Genomic DNA, 24,025 nt, shown 5'->3' on the forward strand with positions numbered 1-24,025 from the left:
TATGGTCATGGGCTGTGGGTCGTAACCGAAAGAACAAGATCACGGATACAAGCAGCCGAAATGAGTTTCCTCCACGGGGTGTCTGGGTTCTCCCTTAGCGATAGGGCGAGAAGCTCGGTCATCCAGGAGGATCTCAGAGTTGAGCCGCTGCTCCTCCACATCGAGAGGAGCCATATGAGGTGGTTGGGGGATCTGATTAGGATGCCTCCCGGACACCTCCCTGGTGAGATGTTCCGGGCACGACCCAGGGACGACCCAGGACACGCTGGAGAGACTACATCCTTCGGCTGGCCTGGGAACACCTCGGGATCCCCCCGGAAGAGCTTGATAAAGTGGCTAGGGTGAGGGAAGTCTGGGCGTCCCTGCTAAAGCTACTGCGACCGCGACCCGACCTCGGATAAGCGGTAGAAAATGGATGGATCGATGGATGGATATTTTATACAACAATATTTATTTATACTTAAAAATTAAAGGTGATAAATAGCAGACAGCTGTCGTCCTGTTTAGGGATGGGCATTTGACCACATTTCCACAATCATCTGTTGGGAAAATGACAATCAATTAATTAACTAATTGTAATGCGTTTAAAATTGGGAAAATCTCTTTCTGTGAATGATTTGAGTGGCTGATTCAATGCCAGTATTATATAAAGAAGATTAATGTTGTCCGTAGGAGTTCTCAGTGCATAGATGTACTGGCTAATGTTCATGCTAAACTGAATCAACAGCACTTCTGCTGTCATCAATTAACTGATCGATTACTATGCCCAATCCAGAGTGACCATATTCTTCTTTTAACGACTGCTCGTGGTGGCTCATAATGCACTCCATGTTGCCTCAATTGGAAGCTGTAATCAACAAAATAATTCGCTGTTTGATATTTAGCACAAATGTTCAATGGAAAGTAGGCCGACTGTGCATTTTTTTTCCTTATTGGTCATAGGTCATAAATGTATTGTTTAAGGCATCAGATGGTTATTATTTCAACAATATGTTAAAACAATATATATATTAACAATATATCATTGTGGTTGTAGTTTGCAATGGGTGACGTGCACTACACTCCATCATATTCAAGAGCAACTCATGACTACAGTATAATGAAGTGTTTGCATGTTTGATGTGATGTTGTGCATGCATGCACAAAACAGATTTGCTTTGAACATTTCAGTATAAAACGTGTCAGTTGTAAATAGGGAAAGAGTGACATTCACCACCACACGGTTCGGGATAAAAGCTTTTTGCTTATTCTGAACCACCAACCAGTTGGCCATGACCTCACAGGCACAATCTTGCCTGTTATATGAGAAATAAAAGCTTTTGTTAAAAAAACAATAAATGTTTTGTTTTCCCTTTAAGACACCATGAGACAAGATAAGGCCTCATTGTTCCTAAATATCATTAAAAACACTTAAAAAACAACTTAAACACTTAGTCGATCCTAACCTATGCTAACACAGTAGTATAGTCACAACTACATCACCTACTTGATTGAGAAACTCTTCTAAGGCTTAATTATAAAATAAATCCATGATAAAGAGTAAGTATAGTGGTAGGTAAGCATGTGTCGTCATATGTCATATGTCACGCAGCTGCGTGACGACATATTCTTCTGCCATCACTCGGTCATAAAACAACAAGTCTTCTTCCCCAAAAACCCAAGATTTAGTCTTCTTAGATGAGTATATTTTGCACCACCCCCTATTTTTTTCAACAAACCCTCATAGATCCAAATTCTTTCCTTCTTTTTTTTTTTTTCTTCAGTTGACGGGTGCTTGGATGTCATCAGCATTGAGGCTTTGACATTGACATTAGCTTTTTCCGGTCCCCTAAATACTTGAACACGGTGATGTCCTTTGCATACAAAAGCTTTATTGTCTTAGAATTGTTGCACGTATATACAGTATGTGTGTGTGTGTGTGTGTGTGTGTGTGTGTACGTCTGCAGATTACAGTTGCGTGCCTTTGCAAATTTATCGAATGTTAACTTGTGCTCTGGTCTGGACCAGATTGCTATGATAAAGCTAAACTCTTGTTAATCACGCTAGTTCCTGTGCGGATGTGCATTTTTCTCATATCACAGCTCTTTATTTTTCATCTTTCAACTTGGGTTTACTTACTGCTTCCGCTTTTTTCTATTGAAGGCTTTTTTCTATTTAAGGTTTTTTTTTCTTATTTTTGATTACGAGCTGACCGCTTGGTCACCCTATTTATGCAGCTCAAAAGCTCAAGAAGCATGCTTTGCCTTCATTTTCCCTTAGTCACATTGAAACTGCATGTCCTCTGACCACAGCCCTCGTTCGTTCAGCTAATATAAAAGCTTAAAACACAGTTGTAAATTTGGCTCATCGCTCTTATTGACTTTTTTTTTTTTTTAAATCACAAATTGTTGTACTGTAATTAATACAAAACTGACTGATTTTAAAGATTTGAAAATCCCAAAACATAAACATGTTTCTTCTTTTTTCATAAATAATAATTTCTTAGCAAAGTATTCATTTTTTATGTATTTTCAAAATATCTACATTCAAACCATTACAGTATGGAACACAGCACACAACTGCAACACCTCCAGGGGCAGTCAAAAAAAGTAATGAGGCCAATTTAATTGAACCTACTAATAATTGATTGTTTTTCGTAACTTTTCATTCATTTTTATAAAAAAATAATAAACAAAACTTTCTGTCTTCATGTCAGCCATTTTGGTAATGACATCATTGTTGTAAAGCAGAGAACTGTGATTCAATTTCTTGCTTTGGAAGGTAAAGCACCACTAAACATTTTCAAAAAGTGGCAAAATGTGCATGGGGAAGCTGCAGTTAGCTACAGCACAGTCAAAACGTGGGTGTCCAGGATCAAAGGCGTCGAACAAGACCCGGGAATATTCTCAGGATTAACCGCTGCAGATGGTGTGCCACTCCCTTTTGCTTGTCACTCAAACAATGACGTCATTTCCAAAATGGCTGACAGGAAAAGGACAGGTTTAAATAAAACTTTTAAATAAACCTTCAAACAAGAATTTAAACTACAAACTGTGAAAATTTCTTAAAGAATCCATTATTAGTAGGTTATATTAAATTGCCCTTATTATTTTTTGACTGCCTCTTGTATTTTACACAGTTCCGAATACTGTATATGTGGAAAGCACCTAATATTTTGTGACATTTATACAAAGTTTACAATGGGAATACATTGTCTTGTCAGACTAAAACATTAGTGTCAAACTCTCACACTCAGGACCATAAACTTTGTTTAACCATTAACAATTCCACCAACAAATTGACAGATAACTACATTTGAAAATGAAATTGAAGTCAAGGAAAAATTGTGACATGTCGTCCTTATCTTCACTTTTACAGTCCACATGAAATGACCTGGCAAGCATTTGGGACACAGATTATTACAATAACAGTGCCGTAGTACAGTCGGGACTGTGCGTCACGTCCTCTTATCACTCTTCTGGTTCTACTCATAAAAGGGTTTGACTTATTACTGTCAGTGCAGAGCAGATAATAAGACTAAATACAACAATGAGAGAATAGAACAATACTGCAAAATGTGCCTTAGGGTAACAACTGTACGTCATCGAGTGTCTCATTATCTCATTCAACCCCTTCATTTTGGCTATAATTCTCCTACAGGTGTAGGAGCCTTACAAGGATTTGGCCTTCGATTCCATTCCTCTTAAAAATTACCATGGAGAGCGGGGATCATCTTTGAGCTACGGATGACATCATGTCTCACATTCATGAATGGTTTCTGCGGTTAATGATGTTTCTGAAATTGTATCCGACGCTCTGCTCCAAGTTGTGCGCAGTTGTACTGTAGTTGCGCACAACTCTGCTCCATCACTTCACTTCCAGACACCACAGCAGTGGAGACGTGACTTCACAATACTTCCCAATGAAAGATTGCGTTGCTTAGCAACTCGCCGTCCGCAGTGGCAAGATACAGGGGTGTTTCCTGCCTGATGAGCGAGCTGTGTGTGTGTGTGTGTGCTTATGTGTGTATTTGTTGAGGCTAGTGTTTTGGTTTTTTCGCAATTTAGAAGTCCAAAAAGTAACTTTTTAAAAGCACAAACGTGTGAGATTATGTGCATGTGGATTGGGCAATAAGTAATAGTAACATAATTTGACTTTTTTAAGCCCTGCATGCTCCAATGTTTCTGTATCATCTTTGGTGGACTATATGCATCCATATTCATGAGCAGGAACTAGGAAAGTGCTTGCCCCTTTAAATGGACAGTATCTTGGACGGATGGTTGAATTTTTATGTTTGCGGTGTTTGCTTTGGTCCGTTCTCTAACCTGTGGCCCACTCCAGCTGTCAAATGTGTACAAGCGCTCACTTGCTGTTGCTTTTTCTCCTTCCTCATCGCTCACTTGCACATTTCGCCTGTCACTCGCCCTCATCTTCTCACAAAGGCGCTGTCTCTCACATCTATTTTTTACTTTTCCTTCTTTCCTCCATGTATCACTCTTCACCCCCCACACACACCATTTGCCTTCTCCCTCCACTCAGCTCTTGCTCATTTTTCTTCCCACCTTTCATATAGCACTCACTGATACAGGAACCCTAACAATAAGACTCTATTTTGCCTTAATCGCATAACTCCAGACTCCTGACTTAGGCTACTGATAAGCCGTGTCAGCAAGTGTGTTGTGTTGCCGTGTAACACCAGCACGATTTTCCATCTCTCAAGTTGAGATGCTGAGCGCTAACATTGCTGCCTTTTGCAGAGAACCATGTCACTCTAAACACAGCTGAGGCATCTTATTTACACCTTTAATTTGCATTTCAGAAATAGTAACATTATTCATATCTTAAAAAAAAGAAGAGCAGAAGTACACAGCCGACCTTATTTCTTCAATTTACATGCTCTGGCACTGCAGGAGGTAGCCCAAATGACTAATTCCCTTTATAGGGCACTCATCTAAGTACTTGGATTGGACTATATATATATATAATAAAAAAAAAAAAACAATACTGGGGTGTATTACATGACCATATAAACCAAAATGCATGTATATGTACATAAGTCGATTAAAAAAATGCATTCAGGTCCAAAAATGTTTTAGACTTATACATGTTTTATAACACCACCACAAAGGATTTCAAATAAAAACTCAATATGTGATTGAAATGTGATTTAAATGTGGACTTTAAGCTTTAATTTAAGGGACTTCTCAAATATATGGCACGTACCATTTTGGAATTACATTCATTATTAATAACCGGCTGTGTTAATGCTTAACACAAGAAAAATGAAGCAGATAAAAGTGTGGCGTTGATGAGAGGAATTTAGTTGTCATTTTGCAGCAGTTTGACTGGATCGAGGCAGCACAGCGCGCAAGTGGTTGGCACATCTGCCTCAGAGTTCTGAGGTTTGAATCTCCGCTCCGGCCTTCCTGTATGGCGGTTGCATGTTTTCCTCGCGCTTTTGAGGGTTTTCTTCTGGTACTGCGGCCTTCGCCCACATTCCTAAAACTTGCATGTTAGGTAAATAGATGACAGAAAATGGATGGAGAGATGGTTGGATCTACCCATATGAATTCCAGTGAGATTAAAGAGAAGGATTCATTTTGCTATATGTATATTTTAAAAAAAACTTCAGTGTGGCCAAATCAACAAATCAACTTCTTCTAAGAACATATTCTTAGAAGAAGTATAGTACTGGAAAGCTCACAGATTTGCTCTACAGATAAACCCAAGGTCAACTTTTGTCACATTGATGAGAAGAGGAAAGCATGGAGTCGGAAAGGAACAGCCCATGATCCAAATCACATTTGTGTCAATCATGGTGAAGCAGTATTATGGCTTTACAACAGCAGAAAAATATTAAATAATACCATCATTATCATAGCCATGGTGACTTCAAATTTCCTACTTTCGAGGTCTATATTGGTGGACCAGCTCAGACACCTTTTATGTTGTTCGCACTACCATTCATCCATCAGGTTAGCACTAGCATTGGTGCTAATGTTCTGTGTATTTTATTTTTTATTTTTTTGCATCCCACTAAAAGACATTTGAAGCAAGGAGGGTTTACATCCTGTTCACACATCATGGAAAACAGAAAGACATTTACAGATTGATCTAGAAGTGATTCATTTGACCTCCTCAGAGACTATACGACTATTATCCAGTCATCTGGTAAAGAGATTCAACTGGGGATTCAGAAACACTTCGTCGAGAAAATAGACACACACACGCACACTCTTATACACAATGACAGGTTGCACATTACAAAAGCCTGCAGCAGTGAGTCTCAATATTTCATGAACATCCTTCCCTCTCTGTTCCCTTTCAACTTTTCCTACATTATTCCGGTACATTCAGAATTCTTCCCAAAAAGTTCCGTTTATTTTCTACTATGACAGTACTGACAGGGATGGATGGGTGTTGAGAGCACAAACAATCTCATCAAAAAGAGGAAAATACTAGTGAAATATGGGGGTAGAATATGGAGTCCCTTTGAATCCACAACTACATCACCAGGGCCTAGGACGACTTCATACAAGATTTTGGACTGTCAATACATTCATATATATGTACATTTTCTAAACTAAAGTCTATCCGAGTTGGCTTTAGGGGAGAGGCAAAGTCCACGCTGGTCTGGTCGCCAGCCAATTGCAGGATTCTGGAATTTGTATGTATTTAGCCAGAACATTTGTGAGCTCAGGGGTCGTTCATGTTGGACCTGAGAGAGGGCCTGGCTCCCAAGCTTTATTCTGGCTCATACTGAAGTTTTCATGTCATGTTGTTTTTCACCAAAATCACCTACGCATACTTTTATGGCTCTGGTTTGTGTATACTGGAACAAAGGCCACACCAAAACTCTTTCCCAAAAGCTGGAAATCCAAAATGAAGAATTAAAATTTATGGGTGGGTGCAGGGGTCTAACCCAAGGCCTGATTATTTAAAGTGATTATGATTGTCTGCATATTTTGTCAATACATAGCCCTGCTGTGAGGAATAATCAGAATGACTATCTTGCATTATGGTATCGTTATACTCCGAATGATGACGACTATAGGATTGATCATATTGCGTATGCAACGAGGCAGCATATAAATTAATTGTCTGCATTCCAGTAATCAGGTTTGAAACTTGACTTAAATGCCCTCTGGTGTGGTGTTTGCATGTCCTCCCCGTGCTTGCGTGGGTTTTCTGCATTTACTTCGACTTTCTTCCACATTCCAACAACATGCCCGTTAGGTTAATTGTTTAGGTTGTTTTTCTTTATGTGTCCTACAATTGACTGCCGACCTCGGGTGCACCCTGTGTCTTTTTGCTGGGAGTCAGTCGGAATAGGCAACAGCTCACCAGAGACCCTAATGAGGCCAAGCACTATAGAAAGTGGATGGTTGGATGGATTCGACAAGTTCACTGAGGCTGGGATTTTTGCCAACTAAATTCTTAACAATAATAAAAACAAGCGGAAGTAAAGATATTAGATTACCCTGTCGATCACCAGCCAGATAATTAGAACCTACCAGTTTTCCTTCACTATTTACCCAACCTCTAGTTCAGAAGTTGACATTTAAACTTCAACATGTAATTTTTAGAAACGTCATCTAAAATTCCACTCATTCCTGCTGCCCAAGCATCTATATGTCCATCTTTTCTTGCTCTCGCCGTCTGACCTGCTCTTTCAAGTCTCACTGACAACTTCTAGTATAATGAGTAAATACGCACACATATACACACACACACACACACACGTATTCCTTAGGATCTATGCCAACATTTCACTGTACTTTTGCCACCTTCAGTTTCTCACATACTTCCTTGCATGACTCCCTTTATTTTACGTTTCAACTTCAAGAGAGTGTGAGTGAGTTTTTAATGAAGTGGAGGGATGTGTGAGCATACTCTGCTGCTTTCATCTGCATCTTTGTCATGGACATTTTGTCATGGACTTTTCTTCCTCAGGTTACATCAACCAAGCAATTGTAGTAATAGATGGACTGAAACATGTGCTCCTATTCATGTTTTTGGATTGTTATTTGATAGATTTAATATAAGCACATGTGTAACAAAGAGGTAGTGTATTTCTAGCACACCAATCAGTTATCTTACCTGAACTCATTCAATGCCAACATGGATATTTGACTTTTAAAGCCGTCAATGGCAGTGAATGTGTTAATGTCTATGTTTCAGTTCTTATGTTCCCAATTCATCCAAAGATTTCTGTAAAAATATGGCTCTGAAGTCACACCAATGTTGACCTTTTTGAGTTTTATGTCGTTTCAAAGAGCATCTGAGTCAACAGAATGAAGCACGAAAGGATAATGAGAAATCAAAACGCTGGCAGTCCAGTTCACTGCCAACGATAGCATGAAGCATGAATGTCTTTGTCAATAAAAATAGTTATTATTTGGAACAGAGTGATTTTAACAACACAATATTAACAGTGGTGAACTAATTTTTACTCCTACATGACCGCTGAACGAAACTAATGAAAAGGTCAAATGTTATTTTAAACATAAGCTGAAATGAATTGAATAAGTTAAATAATGCTGTTTTTGTCCACCTGAAACTCGTACTTGGATGCGTTAATCACTTTAGATGTACTGTGTGAGTTATTGTCAGTTATCTTACATACTCGTTCATACGGAGTCTTCACCCACATGTACTGTAAGTTAAGTGTTCACAACTTCTTCCAAGTTTTAGTCATTTTTGCAACATGAGTAGGTTTATAGTATGTACATTGCGCAGCTGGTTGTATTCCGTGTCATTTGCAGTGGGGGATATTGACGTGGAGCATGCAGCGAAGTGATGTGTGTGGAGAGTGGCTTTGCTGATATAGATGCTTGAACACGTACTATGTGAATTACAGTAAACACTATGAATGATATCTATTCAGGGAGACTTGTCTCGATTGATTTTGTTGAGGCTGTGTGCCTCATCTTTCCCTGCTGCAGATGAATTTGCCTGCTCTTGACAAACATATGAGTGGTGGAGAAGTGGGTTGAATGAGTTAAAACTTTATGTCCTGATCACATACAGCAGCTGTTTACGAACATATTTCCTTTTTGTTCTTGGGGTCCTGTTGTTAAACTGTTATAACCTTGCAACGCATCTGGGGAGAATTAAAGTATGGAATCTCATAAATGTACCAAGCAACAACCTAATACAACCTTTCAACACATTTTCAGATGTAGTTATATACTGTTATGGTTGTGGTTTAGAAAATGAAACTTCAAGCTTATACACAATGGTAGCTTTAGCACTTTTATCAGAATGTTGTGAATGTTTTTTTTTCTCTCAATGTGTTCATCTTCTGAGTGGTTCCAGAGATACTTATAATTTATTGTTATAAAGTGCTTGTTGATGCGGTTGCTAAACTGGCTGACATTAATGAATTGATATTTCATTGTTTCCAGATGCGCCCTATTGGTTAGCACCTCTCCCTCACAGTCCTGAGGTGGTTTGAATCACGACTTCGGCCTTCTTGTGCGAAAGTTCTCTCTGCGCTTGCGTGTGTTTTCTATGGTTATTATGGTTTCCTCACACATTGAAAAACATATATGTTAGGTAAGTTGAAGGCTCTAAAGAACGAACTGAACTGATCTGAACTTTCGCGCAGTGTGCTACTGATTTTACATTCCAAATTTGAATTGCTGGTGCACGGCGTCGCAACGTCACAGATACAGTACAGTTTATAGATATAGTTTATAGTGTAGGTATAGTTTCCCCTCTTTAATGTTTAAGCTCATCAAATAAATGTAAATATCAGACAACTATAACTCAAGAGAACTTTGCTGTTTTTAAATGGTGGTTTCATTTATTAAAGAAAAACAAATATATTCAAAGTTTCCTGGCCGTGTGTGAAAAAGCCTCCAGACCTGTTTAATCAAGAAAATCACTTAAACAGAACCTGTCTGACAAAATCAAGTAAGACAAAATACCTAAAAAGCTGCAACAAAATGACACCATCCAAACTAATTTAAGCAAACAACTATCAGTCTGGAAAGGGTTAAAAAAGCCATTGTGGCAAACCATAGGCAGAGCCATTAACCTCAAATGGAGAAATTATGGAAGATTGGTGAACCTTCCCAGGAGTGGCCGGCCGACAAAGAATACCCCAAGAGAATGGCAATGACTAATCAAGGAGGCCACAAAGAAACTCAAGACAACTTCTAAAGAACTGCAGGTCTCCCTTGGCTCAGTTAAACTCAACAATAAAAAAGAGACTGAGCAAAAATGGCGTCCGTGGCAGAGAAAACCACTGCTAACCAAAAAAAGCGCAAAGGCTCGTCTTACTTTTGCAAAAAAAAAAAAAAATTTGAATGATTCCCAAGACTTTTGTGAGAATATTATATGGACTGACGAGATGAAAGTTGAGCTTTTTAGAAGGTGTGTGTCTCGTTACATCTGGCGTAAATCAAAGAAAGAAAATCAAACCAACAGTCAAACATGGTGGTGGTAGTGTGATGGTCTTAGGCTGTTTGCTCCTTCAGGACCTGGACAACATGCTGTGATTGATGGAACCCTGAATTCTGCTCTTTAACACAAAATCCTGAAAGAGAATGTTCAGCCATCAGTTTTTGACCTCAAGCTGTAGCGCACTTGGGTTCTGCAGCAGGATAACGATCAAAAATACACCAACAAGTCAACTTTTGAATGGCTTAAAAAAACAATATGAACGTTTTGGATTGGCCTAGTCAAAGTCCAGACTTGAATCAGATTGAAGTACAGTGGCATGCCCTTAAAAAGGCCGTCCATACTCAAAAACCCTGCTGAATTCAAAGAATTCTGCAAGGAAGAGTGGGCCAAAATATCTCCACAAGATGTGAAAGACTCTTTGGAAGTTGTAGAAAACGCTTCATTTCAGTTATTGCTGCTTAGAATGGCCCAACCAGTTATTAGGTTTAGGGGGCAATTACATTTTCACACAGGGCCAGATAACTGAATATATATTTTTTCCATAATAAATGAAATCACCATTTTCAAAAAAGCATTTTAAGTTCACTTGGGTTATATCTGTCTGATTTTTACATTTGTTTGATGATCTAAAACATTAAAGTGGGGAAACTATCCAAAAAATATAAGAATCTGAGAAGGGGGACAAAACATTTTCATGGCACCGTATCCATCCATCCATCCATCCATTTTCCATACCACGTATGCTCACTTGGGTCGGGTGCGTGCTGGAACCTATCCCAGCTATATTTGGGCGAGAGGCGGGGTACACCCTGAACTGGTCGCCATCCAATCTCAGGGCTCACATAAACAAACAATCATTAAAATGAGAACCACAATTATTTCCAATAATTGATACAAACATATTTTTATACTGTATACCTCACCAACGAATAACCTGGCGCATCTATCCATTTTGAAAATAAAATGTGACTGTTGAGAACAAAAGTTTCCTAACTTCTGATATGGTACATATTTTACATCTAGAAGGTCTCTCCAAACCGTTTGTACTTTACACAAAGATGATAAAGAATGAATTTCAAGAAACATGAATGCCAAGGACTCATGTGCCTGCTTAGCAACCAGTAGCTTAACTTCTTTAGAGACGTAAAGAAGGAATTCCAAAGTGTGTTTAAGAGAAAAGAGTGTGGGAGTGTGTGTGAAAAGAAGAATACTTTCAGAGGTGCTGATGAGTTTTATCATGTTTCCTCTGTGATGATGTTGTGCATGTGTGAATTCTGTGGTGTAGACTTTTTACTCTCCGTTTTTGACCGAGCATATTTTTGTGTATCTTTCCTCTAATTGAATCCGTCCCTCAAGGCATCACTGCTTGTTTAAACGCTGACACCACAAATGTGTTTGTTCGTGCGCATCTGCATGTGTGTTTGAGCGTTCACACTCTAGCAGAACAATGCATACATTCTTTCTTTATTGTTTAATTATAACCCACCCCCAACAGCTGGAGAAATAGAGGAAGGGAATGAGGGCAGGAGAGGAAGAGTTATTGATTAAATTAGTCAGATTATACATATGTAATGCTCTGCTTTTTCTTTTACTCTCTGACTGCAGCTTTCTTTTCTCTCCTTCTCTGGGTTTCAATAATATATTTTACCAACTGACACAGTCTGCAGTGAATAATTACAGCATATCTATGGGATTTCAAAGTACTCATTTCAACAGCCACAACAATAGGTATGCCTAAAACAAAAGCTGTATTTGTGTTGACACTGTCAAAGAGTTAGTACTTTAACAATCTATAAACTATGGCTTAGGATCCACACGTATGTGATTGTTTTTTTTTAAACATGACAAAAATAAATCTCCGTTTCCCAGTGACCACCCAACTCATGCAGAAAAGGGTTGTGTTGAATGTATGGGGATATCAAATATGCTGTAACCAATATATACAGTAGCAGTGTTTTACAGCGCGGGTCACTGTCATGTTTTTTTTGTAGGCTCGATCACTAACGTATAACATGGCAGTAAAGACATGATTAGAGTAAATATTTGTATACACTCGATACACTTCTTGACCACAAATGATTACACGTATACATACTTAGACAAATACTGACTACTTCGGACGATGATTATTCCTGTGGTCGGCTTGCACATTTGAAGGGCGCAGATGAGTTTAATTGCGCTATATTCGTAACCACAAAACATCGTGAACCGAGGACCCCCTGGAGTTGACTTTATCACAGCTAGCGTGGGAACAGTTTGTATTCAATGACTTATTCACACTTGCTCAGGGCAGGGCTAGTCTCCAGCTCACTTGTGAGCCCGAACAGGATCAGCCATACAGAAAGTAGATAGCTTGATGATCTTTTACAGTATTTTAATGCATTCCCCATGGGCACCGCTATTGTTGTGTGATGCATTTCGGTGAAGTCACAGAATGATTTGCCTCGAATCCATGAGTTTCCAGGGCATTTTTCTTGTTTGAAGTCTAAAATGTCCAGCTTCTTAGTTTTAAGGAATGCAGCATTGAGGTATTGAAATTCTTCACATTAGATGAAGTTTTCAATAATCTAAACCGATGAAAAGAAGGTTAAAGCATACAGAAAAGCATACTTCTCTTCATATACAAATGGCCTTAGTGTATTTTTTGTTACTTCTGGAGCCTGAGGGAAACATTCTTGACATTTGATGATTAACTGGTTGAACAAGAAAGGGGCTTTGGTATCAGATGTTTCTCTCTCTCTCTCTCTCTCTCTCTTTTTAAACCAAGTTCCACCATCTACATAAATTACAGCCAATGCAGTCTTGCAGTTTTCACTCCCTAAAAAGTCAAGACTTGCGTGTTTTTGTTTCCTGTTTAATGATCCCACTAACCATACTGACTGATCTTTTTAATTGCATCCCTTTGGACTCGCAGCTTCTTCCGCGCTTCCTTCTGTTTCTGACATAATCCCGTGCTGCCTTTAACATGAAGCCATCATTAACCAACTGATGCGGCTGAGGTTCTTTGTGGTCATCTCCAATTTCGCCTCCAGACTACATCTATTATTCAATACTTGGGTTCAATCTTGTGTGAGCGCCACCATCTATCACTTTCAGGTCCTGTATCAATGTTCACAGTGAATAATTCTTTAGCTCATGCATTTATTTATATCTGGTGCCAATCTTTGGATCCACCACCCTCTGTTCAGTGAGGTGGAGTGGTTTAGGCAGCAGATGGACGTGAAACATGTCTAGTTTAAAGTCTAAAAATAAAAAGGCCAGTCATTCAAAGTCAATACTTTCCCTGAAATGTAACATAAATGTAAGTATTTAACCAGTTCCCTGTTTAGAGGCTTCACTGTCTTTCTCTGTACAGTGTTTTGTAACTCATCTGTGGGATTGTGTAACCGACCCTACAAATATATAAAATAATGTGGTATTTTGATAAAGACGGCGTAATACTTAATTCCCAAATCTCCCTTTGTTGTATTATTGATTCGTGTATCCTTTAACCTGGTGAGTAGATTTGGATTCTGATGATACATTGGTCACTTGGAGAGTGTAATTTAATCATAATATTGCATATTTTCAACACTGTTGAGGTTTTTTTACAACATGACAAATGGTTTTGTCGTCACTTTTGGCCCCTTTCGCTGTGCCCATGCTGACCCAACTACATTATAGGGCCGTGGCATAAATGAGTAAATTGCGGCGAATTCAATAAAAGAAAGGCAGGTCATCCGTCTTTCCTGGAACATGTCTATTTTAGATACATACAGTACAACTGGCTCACATAAACACACTCTCACATCCACACACGTAGGTGACAAACAGTTTATCGTAACATTGTTAAACTGTGATGTATAGTTTGATCTTCTCTAACGTGTTTGTGTGTTTATGTGTGGACATACACTGCAGTGTTGTGGTGAACACTAATTTTATTTTTGTTGTTTTTATTTCATCATCATTTGGACATAGTAAAATTAAAAAAGTAGGAGTGATACAGTTGGCATGATTAAAAGAAATGTACACAAATATACAGTACATTTTGGAAGACACATAACATCTTGGATCTGGATAAAGGTGCAAACGTAAAAGGCTATTTTAAACATTTGAGTCCTGAATGAAAGTGTCCACTACCCAAACCTGTTATTTTCTGTCCTTTAGTCATCCTCCTTCATCAACCAAGAAGTTGTTTGCTAACGAACAAACATATATATATGGTGGTCCATGTTTCAGTTCGGTCTTGCCAGCAGTCTACACTTTATGACGTGGCTTTCTACTAATATATCGTCATTATAATATTGCTAAAGCAACGTATGGTAGCCAAAGACTTTTGCTCACTTGTGTATTTGTCTCTGTGAAAGTGTCGAATAGTGTAAAACAAGCATAAATTGGAGTTAAAAAAAAAGGAAACACTACAGATGAAAACAGTAAATACAGTATTATTCAGATTTTGTCCACTTTTCACCTCATTATTTTAACTCCATTCATTGTGTCCATTCTTCCACACTGGGACTGCATGAAAGACATCTGCATAGTCCTACTCTTTTATTGTTTGTGACGATATCCCGATTGGTTTCACATAGCTCAGATCGACATGAGAGCAAACAAGCCTCCAACAGGCGTGCCAGTGTAGAATCAATTAAAGTAATGCACTATGCATCTAGTTGTCTGCACAACGCCAGATGCTTTATCGTCACCTTACCGAGGCTTTCAGCATATGATATTTTTATTTTGCCTCACACATGCTTTCTTTTAAAGTGCATACGCAGCACCTGAATGTTTTCAATCAAGCCTTGGAAAAAAAAGGTTCGATGAGTTAACAATGTGCAAAATAGAGCAATGACTTTCAGAACAGTCGCAGCTGAGTATCCGATATCAATGTGACTTTGCCTTGAGGTCACTGGAAACAGTTGAGAGGAAAGCTTATTTTCAAGGTGTATGCTTTGAATTTTGCAGGCTGTTATCTGTCTGTTATACTCCTTGACTGATTTTTCATACATGGTTTGAACGAGCGTCCATGTTGGTGATCCTGTTGAACTGTGTAACCTTGGGCATGTTCCATCCCTGTGAGGACATCGACTGCAACTCTGACAGATGTAAAATCCTGCAGGTAAGACACATTTCTGCTTTTTGTACATTTAATGTGTTTTGTTGTATTCCTTTTTATGGCTTTCATATTATGAAGAATTGTTTTTTCAATAAGAGAGAGCATTTATTTGTCAACATTAACGTCGTTGGGTGTTAATTTTGGTTCCAATGGTTTGTTTTAAAGTTGGGTTCACAAATAACGATCAAGAAGCTGATCAAAGTCAGCAAAGGCCAGATTATCAAATTAAAGGTTTATGTTGATTGATTATCATCTCGTGTGGGTTGTTTGAGCGAGTGAATTTTCCTTCCCTGATCTGTTTGGAAAAAGGTCAGGGTTAATATGTACAATCACAAATCCTTATATGCAAGGTAAACCGAAGAGAGTCTGTTTCTGTCTGTCACATTGTAGTTGTGGTTTCCCACCAAGGGCTGTTAGAACTGTGAAAACATACACTGTAAATGTATAATCGCCTCATATTATTACAATTATACAACAAATTGACGGATAACTACTTTTAAATACTTATTTTAGAAGGGGAACTGGTAAACAAAATCATTTCAAGAGCTGAAGTAAAAATTTGCAACTGTAAGTAATGCGGTTGCACAAGTGTGCACACCTACTTAACACTGGGGTGTGGCCATGGTAAGAATTAACAAATCACATTGAATCGTATGTTAACTGGGGGTGGCGCACACCTGTACCATTTAAAGTCCCTCTGATTAACCCCAAATACATTTCAATTGTTCTAGCAGGCTTTTGATGACATATGTTGTTGCAACACTGACTAGTACTTGGAACAGTGCATAATTCCCTCAACCTTGCCTAAGGTCCAAGTTCCAGCTGAAGAAAAACAGCAACAAAATATTATGCTGCCACCACCACGCTTTACCATATAGAGCGGCTGAAATATGTATTTAACACGTCCCCATTTTTCTCACTAAATATAATTCCAAAAGTGCTATTGACCTGAAACTTTCACCAGAAGTTGGAAACAACCTAAGTAATCCATCCATAGAAAGAAAGTAAAACAAATAAGATCAGAAATTAAGTTGTGTGTAAAAATGTGAAATGACACTGGAAAAACGTATTGAACACTTGAAGAAAGGTAGCTTCAAAAAGGCATGGAAAGGCAAGACAACACCTAAAATCTATCAATAACCAAACAGCAATCCAGCCCCTTGTCAGTGCAAATGAATATGCAGCTGGTTCAGTCCTAATTGATAGCCTACAAAAAAGTATCATTTCTAAGGTGTGAGTCAAGACACATCTCATGATTAAGAGCAGAGAGCTGTCTCAAGACCATCACAAACTAATTGTTGCAAAACATAACAATGGCATTGGTTACAGGTGCATATCTAAGCTTCTGAACGTTCCAGTGAGCATGGTTGGGGCCATAATACGTAAGTGGAAAGCCAATCATACCACCATGAATTTGCCTCGACCAGGTGCTCCTCACATTTCTGACAGAGGAGTGCAAAGAATAATCAGAACAGTTGTCCAAGAGCCAAGGACCACCTGTGGAGAGCTTCAAAAAGACCTGGAATTAGCAGGTACTGTTGTCACCAGGAAAACAGTGAGTAATGTAGTCTGCCGCCATGGCCTGTATGCATGCTCACCATGCAAGACCCCATTGCTGAAAAAAAAGCATGTCAAAGCTTATTTAAAGTTTGCTGAACAACATTTGGACAAGCCAGTTAAATACTGGGAGAATATAGTCTGGCCGGATGAGAGCAAACCTGAACTGTTTGGATGCCATAATGCACACCACGTTTGCCAAAAACGGCACTGCACATCACCCTACAAACACCATACCAACAGTGAAGTTCGGAGGTGGGAACATGATGGTGTTGGGGCTGCTTTTCAGCAAATGATACTGGTAAACTTCACATTATTGAAGGAAGGATGAATGGGACAATCTACCAAGACATTATTGACAAAAATCTGCTGCCATCTACGAGGATGATGAAAATGAAACGAGGGTGGACATTTCAGCAAGATAATGATCCAAAACATGCTGCCAAGGAAACTTCAAAGAAGAAAAATAAAGCTGCTAGAATGGCCCAGCCAATCACCTGACTTGAATCCAATCAAAAATCTATGGAAAGAACTGAAACTTAAGGTCCATAAAAGAAGCCCACGGAACCATCAAAACTTGACGACTGCTTGTGTGGAGGAATTGGCCAAAATCACACCAGAGCAATGCATGTGACTATTTTCTCCATACAGGAGGCTTCTGGAAGCAATAATTGTAAACAAAGGCTTTTCTAGAAAGTATTAAATAAATACCAGTTGGTGTGTTCAATACTTTTTCCCTGTGTCATTTCACATTAATTAAGTTCTGATCTTATTTGTTCTACTTTCTTTGTATGTATGGATTACTCGCATTGTTCCCAACATCAGGTGAAATTTTCATGTCAATAGCACCTTTGGAAATACATTTAATGAGAAAAATCATGACAGTGTTAAATAATTATTCCAGCCGCTGTATATGGTGCTCTTTTGATGCGCAGTGTTGAGTTTCCATTAAACATATCTTTTGTAATTATGGCCAAAAAAGTTAAACCTTGGTTTCATTAGACCATAACATAATCTCCCAAACACATGTGGGAAAATATGACACAGCTGATCAAAATCATTATTTACCACAGTAGAGAAAAGCATTATTCACTGTTCAAATGTATTCACTCAGAGATGTGGGTAACCTTTTTTGATATGCATTTAGGATCGTGTTTGGTAAAATTGTCCGATATACCTGGCCTCTGCAACTACTGTACTTCCATTTGCATTACGCAGATTGAAATAAACAAAAGCTTTGTGTGGAGGCGTTTCCATTAATTTCTTTCCTGCCTAGCTAATACTAATGGAGGCATTTTTTATTTTTATTTTTTTTTCCGGGTTCATTCTATTCATTGGATGAAAAAAGTCAAGCAGAGAGAACCGCATGCACGCTGTGGAATAGATCTGCTTGTTATGTGGCGCTGTTCATCTTGTGCAGTGAGCTGATAATGCGCTTGCAAAGTGGTAAATAGATAGATCAGAACAAATCTCTTTTGTTCTTGTCCATTGACTCAGCAGAATTGAGCACCCTCATCCCACAACAAGATATCTCCATTTTAATATTAAAGTTAAATTATTTGGCAGACAATACATTGTCAGATAGGACTGGTTAGAGCGTCAGCCTCACAGTTCTGAGGACCCGGGTTCAATCACCGGCCCCGCCTGTGTGGAGTTTGCATGTTCTCCCCGTGCCTGCGTGGGTTTTCTCCGGGCACTCCGGTTTCCTCCCACATCCCAAAAACATGCATTAATTGGAGACTCTAAATTGCCCGTAGGCATGACTGCGAGTGCGAATGGTTGTTTGTTTCTATGTGCCCTGCGATTGGCTGGCAACCAGTTCAGTGTGTACCCCGCCTCCTGCCCGATGACAGCTGGGATAGGCTCCAGCACGCCCGCGACCCTAGTGAGGAGAAGCGGCTCAGAAAATGGATGGATGGATGTATTTGAACAGTGAATACACTTCTGAGGACAAACAATCACTGTGAACTCTAATTTCTGCTCTTTCATCATTTCACTAGCTTTAATGACGGAAACTGTGAGGGTAGATTTCAGTAAAGTCCCCCTGACAGTTACAGAACACAAGGATGTCAAAGTAAAAGATGACAGCGTTGGCAGAATGTTGGTTTTTGAATGGTCACTATGGCGCTGATATCTCCTCTCCAGTATTATCATCATCCACCTGTGAGCAGTAGAAAACCCTGAATGAATGGCAAAGGACAGTTAGCCTCCTCTATTGTCCTCACCATATGAGGGCATATGCAGCTGTAATCTATGCATGCATGTCTGTCTTTAAATCTGTGCTTGTGTGTGTGTATGCGTGTGTTTGCCCGAACCCAGCGATGATCGCATACAGAATGAAATCAAACATTTCATGGCTTTCCTTTTAGTTTTTGGCCATTTTTTTTTAATGTGACATAATTGTAATGTCTAGTGACATCAAGATATTTAGCAGAGCATTGACCAACATTCCTTGGCCAGTCTATATGTTAGTATAGTTGTATTCAGAATTTTACCAAATGTTTCGAGAAAACCTTTAAGACTTTAAAGGCGTGTAGTATAGGCTGCAGTGTCAGTAAGGAGAGTGTTTTATTGTTTTTACATTTAACCAATAGTGGTTAACGTCGAGTACCAATGTTAAAAAGTAAGCGTGCAAGGGTCTTATTTAGGAGTGGATCACCTTTTGCATTTTGCTGTATTCATTCATTCGTCATTAAAGATAAGACTGAGTCTTTTGTGTAACATATTTCACAGTCTATATTTACATGACAGTTGATAATGTTGAAACATTTCCTTAAAAGGTAATTAAAAGTACATTAAAAGTGCCAGCTTGGTTAATACAAACAGTTTGACTCTGAAACACTTAGTAGTGTATGTCTACTTCTGTTATTTTCAATTGAAAAATGTTTCCAAAATACAAAATAAATAATTAATGTCAACAAGCATGTTGGAAATATCTATGATTCTTCCAGCTGCATTAGGATAGAGATCAGTGATGATAAGGCATACCAAGCAGTTACACTAATCCTAATGGTCTCCATTTTATATCATTGCATTGCTGGAAAATCATAGACACAATTAACAAGCAGATTGCTCTGTTTTTCCCCATATTTTTTTGGGAATCAATAAAGTATACTATCTTCCTACCTACTGTATCCACCAAGCTACCTAGTTGTAGTTCATACCCTGTGCCGCTCTCATCCCCCAGGGCACATACTTTTTTGATGTATGGCTAACACTATGATGTCGTGATGTAATACATTATTTTTTTCCCAGCATTTAGATGACCTGGCGGCACAGTGTCCTACTGGTTAGAGCGTCTGCCTCACAGTTCTGAGGACCGGGGTTCAATCCCCGGTCCCGCCTGTGTGGAGTTTGCATGTTCTCCCCGTGCCTGCATGGGTTTTCTCCGGCCACTCCGGTTTCCTCCCTCATCCCAAAAACATACATGGTAGGTTATTGACAACTCTAAATTGCCCGTAGGTGTGAATGTGAGTGCGAATGGTTGTTTGTTTGTATGTGCCCTGCGATTGTCCGGCAACCAGTTCAGGGTGTAGTCCGCCTTTCGCCCGAAGTCAGCTGGGATAGGCTCCAGCACGCCCGCGACCTTAATGAGGAGAAGCGGCTCAGAAAATGGATAAATGGGTGGATTTAGATGAGCTAAGCCAAATGCTGCAACGTTGTTTTAGCAAAGAATTCTCTGCATTCGACGACATTGTAATGTTACATATGTAACAGCAAATAAAAAATGCACGATTGTAAGCGAAAGCGAGACCTAGCTGCTCAGTGGCTCCTGCCAAGCTGTCCCAATACAGTATAAATTTATAGCTTTTGTTTTCCAATAATACTCAAATATATGTATTTAAAAATATATATATATATTAAATATAATTTCATGTGTACCTGTGGCTAGAACTCTGTCGTCGAAATGCACGGGTGCAGTCAATTAATTGGGCTATCGATAATTGGCTCTAAAATATCTTTATTATCACCTGTATTCTGTCTTCATGGAAATTCACTTTTTCCTTGACAATGGTGCCATGTTTTGGTGGCTCAGTTAGAAAAACAAAAAAAAAACAGTACAGTATACTGTATGCAGAGCTTCAAAACTTTATACAGTGTTGCAGTTTTTCCCTTGCAGCACAACGGTAGACATACTGTACGGTACACATTCGCTTGGTGTGGGGAAATAGTCACTAACTGTAATTCTTTTTCGATGGTCCACTTCAGTCACATCTGGTACTGGAGCTCAAGCTGTGTGTGGAGCCGCGCCCACCAGCTCAGGCTCTTACCCTGCCAGCCACCAAGGTCCCCACCTTTGGCCCGCACCCAGCTCAAACTGCACTCGACCTCCTTGGCCCCTCCCACAGATGGTGAGCCCATGGATGCCAGGCCCCATGGGTGCAGGCCTGGCAACCAGGCGCTCGCCATCGAGTCGCACTTCCGGGTCTGGCTCCTGCGTCCGGGCGATGGAAGACAAGGTCCAAATATTTTTCTCATCATGAGGGGTCTTTGAGCCGTGGTTTGTCTGGATCCAACATGAGGAGACCCCGGGGATGTCCCAGGACACGCTGGAGAGACTGTGTCTCCCAACTGGCCTGGGAATGCCTCAGGATCCCCACGGAAGAGCTGGATGATGTGGCTGGGGAGAGGGAAGTCTGGGCTTCTCTGCTAAAGCTGCTGCCCTCGCAACCCAACCCCGGATAAGCGGAAAAAAATGGATGGATGCATAGATGAATGATATTTACATTTGTTTGACGATCTTAAAGTGAAGAAACTACTGTATGGTAAAAATAAACAAATAAATACATAAATAAATAAATACATAAATAATAGAATTTGAGAATGAGGGTCAATACCTTCTACATGGCAATGTACATTCTTCGATCATTGTAATTAAAGAGACTAACAGAGGCATCAATTATTTCAATTATTATTTAAAAAAAAAACTTTCAACAAATCTCCCAGAACCATAAGAAATTTTCAAGATGGGAGTTATCCTGCAATGAACCCAATGCCTTTTCTCAGTGTTTCTTAAACGACTTTTTTGTTTGATATTTAAATGATGATTCATCCGGCTAAGCAAGCTGAAAAGAGCTGAAATTACAAGGGGGAGCATTATTTTAGGAAGTAAAGTCCTATTTGTTCCCCCCAGAGAGGTGGCTAGTTGGGGTCGCATCGAGCCAACAGTAGCTGCTTTTTCTCTCTCTCCTGCTGCAGGCCCGTTTTTCTTTCTTTCTTCTTTCTTGCTGCCGTGTGCACTTTCTTCCCTTGTCATGTAAAACTACCTCGGACTGACCTTGAAGCCATGCACATTGCATTCATGTGAAGAATCACAGCATAATATTTGAATCCAAGAGTTTGAGATCTGTTTGTCAAAGCTATAGCAGTCCAGTTCCAAGTACTGCACAGTATCTGGTAGCTTCTTTTACACACACACACACACACACACACACACACACACACACACGCACGTTGTGCATTAAGTGCTCTCAGCATTAGCGACTCAGCACATTTGCAACTTAAAGGCTGTGTTCAAGAGGTGACAAGAGGGCGCGTAATGCTGGCACTCGCTTGACGCATTGATAACACGCGGTCCAGCCTGCTGCCTGGTGAACACGTGTGTTTACATTTGCTCACAGGCAATCCTCACACACATGCTCACACGTGGGGTTAGTGTGTGTGGAGTCAGTGTTTGGGCTAAGAGGTTCACATGTAGGGGGAGGGGGATTGAAGCGAAGCTACAGTTTTCCCTTATTTGTATGATAAAGAAACATTCACATACTGTTAATGTACTCTGAAAATTCTAATTTTAAAAAAAACATTTGAAAAGCTACATATTCATGGAGCGTTTGTGTTGTGAGAAAAAAGATAAGAGGGAGATTCGAGATCTGATTAAGTTTGAGAAAGAGGAGGAATGCCAGAAGCGCTGTGATGAATCACATGCAGGCAACTGAGAGCAGATGAAGCATGACAGAATGTACTAAACATTCCACTTTTTTGTCATGGGCAGACAAAAAACAGTTTACTTTTATTGAACAAACAAAACCTAAAAAAAAAAAGTGGAGGATGAATACAAATTCATTTGTTGTATGAAGTCCTGCAAAATTGTCATGAAAATTTACTCGTCACACGCTAATACTGACAGGAGCATATTAGTGCAAATTTACTCTAAACACCTTTCAAAAAGGTAAAGCAATCAAGTAAGCAATTTAATGGGTTTTACTCCAAGGCTCCCCTTAGTTTTTTTGTTTAGTTTTTTTCATTTTATTAAACACAAGTGTGTCGACTAATTTCATGGACAACAAAAGGTTTGTAATGAGAATAACAAAATAGACTGTTACCCCTAATGTTGTGGTATTTTTTTATTTAGCCCTCTGTTTATTTTAAGAAAAAAAACACAGGTAAATTACAGTGTATAGATTTGTTCCCCCCAAGTTCGGATAATGCTTGTTTGATGCAATGAAAGACAAGAGAAACATTTTAGTCTAACTTTAACAGCAATAATGCATACCGGTAAACCTAAATAGCACTCATAGAGCATAGTAGGCCTCCATGAACGATCCAGACTGCAGTTGTGTGCTCTCGAGTCAAAGAATACGTAGCAAAGGATAGCTTTAAAAAGTAATTATGTTGTACTCATGAATTCTCTTTTATTAACATTAACAGCTACAGCAAACCTACTATTTACTTTCATATATCTTACTATTATATACTATACAGCACTTTGAAACAGTAATCCATGCCTTCGTTACATCTCGGCTGGTTTACTGTAATGCACTTTATTTTGGAGTCATCCAGTCCTCCCTTAAACATCTCCAATTTGCTCAAAACGCTGCAGGAGCACGTAGGAAGGAGCACCCAAATTCTGGCCTCCCTTCACTAGCTTCTTGTGCATTTTAGAGTCCATTCTTTTATTTGTTTTTTAATCTGTAAATGGTCTCGCCGCACCTTACCTCTCTGACCTGCTCCACCCCTACACTCGTGTATGTCGCCTCAGGTCAGTTG

General features: G+C 39.3%; 1 protein-coding gene across 8 annotated transcripts in view; it reads left to right on the forward strand.

Moving 5' to 3' along the window:
* The window catches only part of cacna1g (calcium channel, voltage-dependent, T type, alpha 1G subunit), a 197,386-nt gene that overhangs the window by 28,458 nt on the left and 144,903 nt on the right, over positions 1-24,025 (forward strand). For 7 of the 8 annotated variants that reach the window (XM_061705388.1, XM_061705395.1, XM_061705396.1 and 4 more), the window contains exon 1: positions 15,336-15,484. The exons of the other annotated variant lie outside the window; for it this stretch is intronic. In XM_061705388.1, coding sequence (XP_061561372.1) covers positions 15,392-15,484 — 93 coding nt within the window. In that variant the 5' untranslated portion in view covers positions 15,336-15,391. Of the gene's footprint in view, positions 1-15,335; positions 15,485-24,025 lie in introns of those variants that run through there. 8 annotated transcript variants of the gene reach the window in all.

The sequence above is a fragment of the Phycodurus eques genome, chromosome 19 (genome assembly GCF_024500275.1).
Source record: "Phycodurus eques isolate BA_2022a chromosome 19, UOR_Pequ_1.1, whole genome shotgun sequence".
Lineage (NCBI taxonomy): Eukaryota > Metazoa > Chordata > Actinopteri > Syngnathiformes > Syngnathidae > Phycodurus > Phycodurus eques.